The sequence below is a fragment of the Berghia stephanieae genome, chromosome 13, assembly GCF_034508935.2.
Source record: "Berghia stephanieae isolate SIO BIC M18660-M18661 chromosome 13, UCSD_Bste_1.3, whole genome shotgun sequence".
NCBI lineage: Eukaryota > Metazoa > Mollusca > Gastropoda > Nudibranchia > Aeolidiidae > Berghia > Berghia stephanieae.
Genome location: NC_088372.1, coordinates 8,056,260 through 8,063,012, shown reverse-complemented (window position 1 = coordinate 8,063,012; position 6,753 = coordinate 8,056,260). Strand labels below are relative to the sequence as shown.

At 38.5% G+C, this 6,753-nt stretch overlaps 1 protein-coding gene across 3 annotated transcripts in view; it reads left to right on the top strand.

Moving 5' to 3' along the window:
* The window catches only part of LOC144958690 (zonadhesin-like), a 50,873-nt gene that overhangs the window by 14,843 nt on the left and 29,277 nt on the right, over positions 1-6,753 (top strand). For all 3 annotated transcript variants that reach the window (XM_078890833.1, XM_078890831.1, XM_078890832.1), the window contains 4 exons: positions 1,959-2,112; positions 2,370-2,413; positions 3,424-3,577; positions 6,096-6,133. In XM_078890833.1, the coding sequence (XP_078746959.1) occupies positions 1,959-2,112; positions 2,370-2,413; positions 3,424-3,577; positions 6,096-6,133 (390 nt within the window). The remainder of the gene's footprint in view (positions 1-1,958; positions 2,113-2,369; positions 2,414-3,423; positions 3,578-6,095; positions 6,134-6,753) is intronic.

The window sequence follows — 6,753 nt, the reverse complement described above, 5'->3', positions numbered from 1 at the left end:
ACAACGAGTACTAGAGTTAGTAAGTCCCGGTATATGGACACCGAGTACTAGAGTTAGTAAGTCTCGGTATTTGGACACCGAGTACTAGAGTTAGTAAGTCCCAGTATTTGGACACCGAGTACTAGAGTTAGTAAGTCTGGGTATTTGGACACCGAGTACTAGAGTTAGTAAGTCTGGGTATTTGGACACCGAGCACAGGAGTGAGTAAGTCCCGGTATTTGAACACCGTACTAGAGTTAGTAAGTCCCGGTATTTGGACACCGAGTACTAGAGTTAGTAAGTCCCTGTATTTGGACATCGAGTACTAGAGTTAGTAAGTCCTGGTATATGGACACCGAGCACTAGAGTTAGTAAGTCCCCGCATTTGGACACCGAGTACTACAGTTAGTAAGTTCCGGTATTTGGACACCGAGTACTAGAGTTAGTAAGTCTGGGTATTTGGACACCGAGTACTAGAGTTAGTAAGTCCGGTATTTGGACACCGAGTACTAGAGTTAGTAAGTCCCGGTATTTGGACACCGAGTACTAGAGTTAGTAAGTCCCGGTATTTGGACACCGAGTACTAGAGTTAGTAAATCCCGGTATTTGGACACCGAGTACTAGAGTTAGTAAGTCCCGGTATTTGGACACCGAGTACTAGAGTTAGTAAATCCCGGTATTTGGACACCGAGTACTAGAGTTAGTAAGTCCCGGTATTTGGACACCGAGTACTAGAGTTAGTAAGTCCCGGTATTTGGACACCGAGTACTAGAGTTAGTAAGTCCAGGTATTTGGACACCGAGTACTAGAGTTAGTAAGTCCCGGTATTTGGACACCGAGTACTAGAGTTAGTAAGTCCCGGTATTTGGACACCGGGTACTAGACTTAGTAAGTCCAGGTATTTGGACACCGAGTACTAGAGTTAGTAAGTCCCGGTATTGGGACACCGAGTACTAGAGTTAGTAAGTCCCGGTATTGGGACACCGAGTACTAGAGATAGTAAGTCCCGGTATTTGGACACTGAGTACTAAGTCCCCGTATTTGGACACCGAGTACTAGAGTTAGTAAGTCCCGGTATTTGGACACCGAGTACTAGAGTTAGTAAGTCCAGGTATTTGGACACCGAGTACTAGAGTTAGTAAGTCCCGGTATTTGGACACCGAGTACTAGAGTTAGTAAGTCTGGGTATTTGGACACCGAGTACTAGAGTTAGCAAGTCCCGGTATTTGGACACCGAGTACTAGTTAGTAAGTCCCGGTATTTGGACACCGAGTACTAGAGTTAGTAAGTCTGGGTATTTGGACACCGAGTACTAGAGTTAGTAAGTCCCGGTATTTGGACACCGAGTACTAGAGTTAGTAAGTCTGGGTATTTGGACACCGAGTACTAGAGTTAGTAAGTCTGGGTATTTGGACACCGAGTACTAGAGTTAGTAAGTCCCGGTATTTGGACACCGAGTACTAGAGTTAGTAAGTCCAGGTGTTTGGACACCGAGTGCTGGGTTCGAGTACCGGATCTGAAGAATCGGCAACTTCATTAATAATATGATCTTTGGTAATTCTGCAGTCATAAATGTTAAATGTTGTCAATTGATTTGATAATTCACTATTATTATTATCATTATTATTATTATTATTATTATTATTATTATTATTATTATTATTATTATTATTATTATTATTATTATTATTATTATTATTATTATTATTATTAATATTGTTATTATTATTATTATTATTATTATTATTATTATTATTATTGTTATTATTATTATTATTATTATTATTATTATTATTATTATTATTATTATTATTAGTATTAGTATTATCATCATCATCAGAATCATCATCATTATTTTGGTTATAATTTTCTTATACTGTTTTGCGCGCACCTCTTCATATTTTGACATCAGTCCCAATTTTGTACCTGCATCTAGTGGCTTCAGATCTCAATCGTGTCCAATTGCTTGTTGATTCCAGAACGGTGAATTCCGGATCATAGACAGATGCACACAGAAAAGAGTTTGTAAAAATGGAAATTGGCTTTCGCCCGTCGCCTTTAGCTGTTCTGCAGGCACGAAGTGTTTCACGAACAGACAGAAAGATCCTCTTAATAACTTGTATGAATGTATTGGTAAGATTTCAATTACTATTTTTGTCATCCTACTTACTTCATTCACTCACCCACTCACTCACTCACTCACTCATTCAATCACTCACACACTCCCCCCCCCCCCCCCCCCCCCCCCAAAGATATGAAGTCACGTACGAGCGAACATCTTCTATACATTGCATTTCCCTTACACCATCAGTAATTCTCATGAGTGTTGTTTGATGATTTCTGTTTGTTGTTTTTCATTTCCCTCCCCCCCCCCCCTCCCCACCCCAAAGATGCGAAGTCTTGCACCAGTCCCTCTGGAATAAGTCACTATAATGTAAGTGATTTTTCTTTCCCTTATATGCAAAAAGATTTGATTGATTTCTTCAATTTCATTCTAAAGACCATCGTTTTATAGATAGTATGCGCTTGGCTAAGAAGCTCACAACATTGCCATCCGGAAGTATTACGGACCAACACACAAAACTGTATCTATCCATGAACGTTTATAGTCAGGTTAATACAGTTCAGTGAGCATTACTCATGAACGCGGATGGCAAAAAACAATAACAAAGACCTGCGTGACGTCATCTTCGAACTATCTATATAATTTTACCATTGATGTTTTTTGTTTCCTTATATTTTTGTGCAAATATTAATAAGATTATTATTATGCACTACACATGTGTACAACGAATATCCAAAAGGATGACATGCTCTAGAAAAACACGTATTTAAAAATAATATGTCCGACAGATTTTGGGAAATTTGCTCTGGCTTTTCTACAGAGAAGACCTACAAATTATCTCTGTCGTTCATCTGGAGTGTAGTTATGTATGGATGGCTGAAGAAGGGTTTTGAACCCGAAATGTTCAATGTTTGGTATTTTGTTAAATTTTGAACCTTTTTTACGTCAGATGTTTTTAGTGTTTTCAGTTCTTTTTTAATTTTTTCCTTCAGAGCCTATGAGCCGGGGTTTATCCCACACATCCTAAAGTTGTATGTTGGATAAAAATAAAAGTCCTTCAGAACGTTTAGGCCCATGGAGCCGGAGTTTATCCAGGTTTCTATAGCGTGAGACAGACAATAGCAATTGCTTGCTTTCCTTTGGATAGGACGCTAATCTATCGCAAGGTACTTTTCGCCATATCTAGCATACCCAGCTACTCATTCACTGATGGGGTGGTGGACAGGGGGGAAATCAGAAAAAAAAATCAAAAAAAAATCTCGACTGCACCCGGGATCGATCTCAGTCCCTTTGCGTGTGACGCGAGTGCTCTACCAACTGAGCTATCGGGTCCCACCTTTTCTGTACTCAATTTAGTGTCAAATTTTCTTGGTTTCCAGGAGGGCCATGTTCTGCTACGGGATAACTGCCGACGCAAGATGGAGTGTAAAAATGGAGCCTGGGTTGCTACGAAACAATCCGGCTGTCCAACTGGTCAAAGTTGTTATCACGAGAAACAACCAGACAGTCGTGATGATTACTATACGTGTTCTGGTAAGTTTTGAAGCTTTTATATAGAGCAATACCCACTAAACGTGCTCAAAGCGCTGTACAAGGTGTCCCTGGTCAACAGAAACATTTAACATGAAGGACAGGTCATGACTCCTGTTGGGTGATAATACTACAATTTTTTTTCGGACAGATACAACGTTGTTAACGCCCAGGTATTCATTTTACATCTGAGTACGGTGAGATAATCATGTGAGTAAAGAGCATTTTCCAAATGTTGGTTGTATCGTAATGTGACGATTTTCTTGTAGTTGGTAATGGGAGGGTATGTAATCTGGAGCAGTGTTGTGAAGAGAATTAACTCTCTCTCCTTACAGGCTACAGAATTTTCCCAAAGCATCATACTAACCCAATACAAAAATAGATTTCTCAAACAGATTAGTAACGAGTATATTCGTAGAATAAAGTAAAATAACTGCAGCCAAAATTTGGGTTTATAGACGCATTCTTAGAATCTCATGGAAAGATAAAATAAAAAATGAGGAGGTATTAAAAGCAATTGGAGTACGGCCAACTTTGGTAAACACCATCAGAAAGAGACAGTTAAAATTTCTCGGACATATTTACAGAAAAAACGGTATTGAAAAGATTGTACTTACGGGTAAAGTTGCTGGGAAGAAAAGAAGAGGGAGACAGAGGATAGATTACATTGACAATCTGAACGGATAGATTGGTGGAGGAGGAACAGGAATCGAGCTATTGAGAAGATCTGAGGACAGATATGGTTGGAGGGACATGATCGCCGATGTCTGCAACAGGCCTGGTACTTGATGATGATGATATTCTATATTTTGTTCAGAGAAATGAGCTCTGCACACAGTGTTGCATAGGCGAGCTTTTGGTTCTCTCCCTGCGCCGCGGTCAAGAGGTCATTCACCCAATCAAATTCCCGACCAGTGCAACGGGTTATCTCCCGCGATACCTGTTACCTTTGTTACTGATATCTGGTTAAATCGCAATCGCTTTTGCACAACCACAGTCGATTTTACCAATTTAAACAAATTGGCAACACATTGAGAAAACTTTGATCTGTATTTTGGTACCAAAAACTCAGTGTCGAGTTTTTATGGCTATAACTATAACAATAATGAAATCAGATGAGAAATTTTTTGGCTGCATCGTAACGAATGTGACGATAGGGAATGAGATTAGCGGAAGAGTAGAGTCCCTTGATGGGACGTCAATGGCGGAGAAGTTATTGGTAAACAAACCGAAGCTTCGTCTCCAACTACAAGCCAAGCGCTCCAAATACAAAATTTATTATTCATATTTCTTTATTTTTCTCCATTGTGAAATGTTAACAAAATATGACGTAGACTACAAATCAAAAATAAAAGATGTTGATAAATAATACAATACGATGAGACAAACCTTCCTAAGCTTACTGAACTTCCCGCAAATGATTGGTACTAATAATGACGATAGCGTCTGTCGGTTGTCAAGACGCGACTTCCAACAAAGGGGCGCTACTTTTACATCTGTTTTGAAATCTCATTCCCTATAGGTGGTAAGGAGAGAGTTAAAGGCAAGGTAAGGCATGCTAGTTTATAATGAAATCTCCTCTCCACAACTTGCACATTCTATGCATAATGTAAATGCTGCTGCTCAAAGGTCAAAGAAATAAATAACAATGTGGCATTGACTGTAAGCTTCAATTTGATATAAGAAAACATATAAAATGGACGTTTCCGGTTTCCCCATTTGTGACCCCTCGTCTCAAAACGGTATTATGTCGGGATGGACCAGATGCTAAAAAGTCAAATTATAGTTAAACTTGTCAAAAATATGAAACGTTAGTACAGTAAAATATGATATTCCTTCTCCTCTATAAAGCATATAAACTCAACTTAAGCATGATATTTCTGGCCATAAATCCCATTTTCAGCATCTTAATCATCCCGACTTAATACCGTTTTGAGACGAGGGGTCACATTTATCAACAAAACAGGATGTATGAAACACTACAGACGAATGAGATAAGGTGATAGTGGCGTTGTTAAGATGAATCGATTCACCGTGCTCATTTTACTCCTCAGTAAATAAGAGAAAATGAGTGTGAAGAGACTTTTCCAAGGACTCAACTATGCGCCGAGTGGAGGCTCGAACCCAGGACCGTCCGATCCGAAAGCGAGTGCCATACCACTGGACCACATAGCCGCACTTTTGGATAATGATTTTTACAATACTTACACTAGGGAATGAGATTAGCGGAAGAGTAGCGTCCCTTGCCCTTGATTGGACGTCACCTTACAGAGAGAACGTCAATTTGGTTTTGAAGTGTCTCAAGCCGCTTTCACCGGAAGAGAAGACGAGAGACGCATGCGCACAACCAACACGACGTTCTCTCTCTAATAACATTTCCGCCGGTCACGTCACAGACTATGGATGACGTCCAATCAAGGGATGTTACTCTTCCGCTAATCTCATTTCCTATAATATCTCATCATGCTCATATGTTGTTTGTTTTATTTTAAAATGTGTTTGTTTGTTTGTTTTTCCACAGGTGGTCAATGGTGTGTCCACATGGGTCTAAAAATACCAGTAAGTGTTTTAGTTCACCTGATTGAATTTCATATCTAATCTACAATTAATCTTTTTTTTTAATTGAGCTTTATATAGCGCAATATCCACTAAATGTGCTCCAAGCGCTTTACAAGGGGTCCCTGGCCAACAGCAACATTTAACATGAAGGACGGGACATAACGCCTATTAGGCGATATTACAATTTTTTTTCGGACAAAGACAACGCTGTTAACGGCCAGGTACTCATTTTACACCTGAGTACGGTGAGATAATGTGAGTAAAGAGTCTTTTCCAAGGACTCAACTATGCGCCGAGCGCGAGGCTCGATCCCAGGATCCTCCGATCCGAAAGCGAGTGTCATACCACTAGACCACATAGCCGCACATCTTATCTTACCTTATCTTATCTATTTTACAGTTTTGAAATTATTCATATATTATTATTATTATTATTATTATTATTATTATTATTATTATTATTATTATTATTATTATTATTATTATTATTATTATTATTATTATTATTATCATTATCATTATCATTATCATTATCATCATCATTATTATTATTATTATTATTATTATTATTATTATTATTAATATTATTATTATTATTATTATTATTATTATTATTTATTA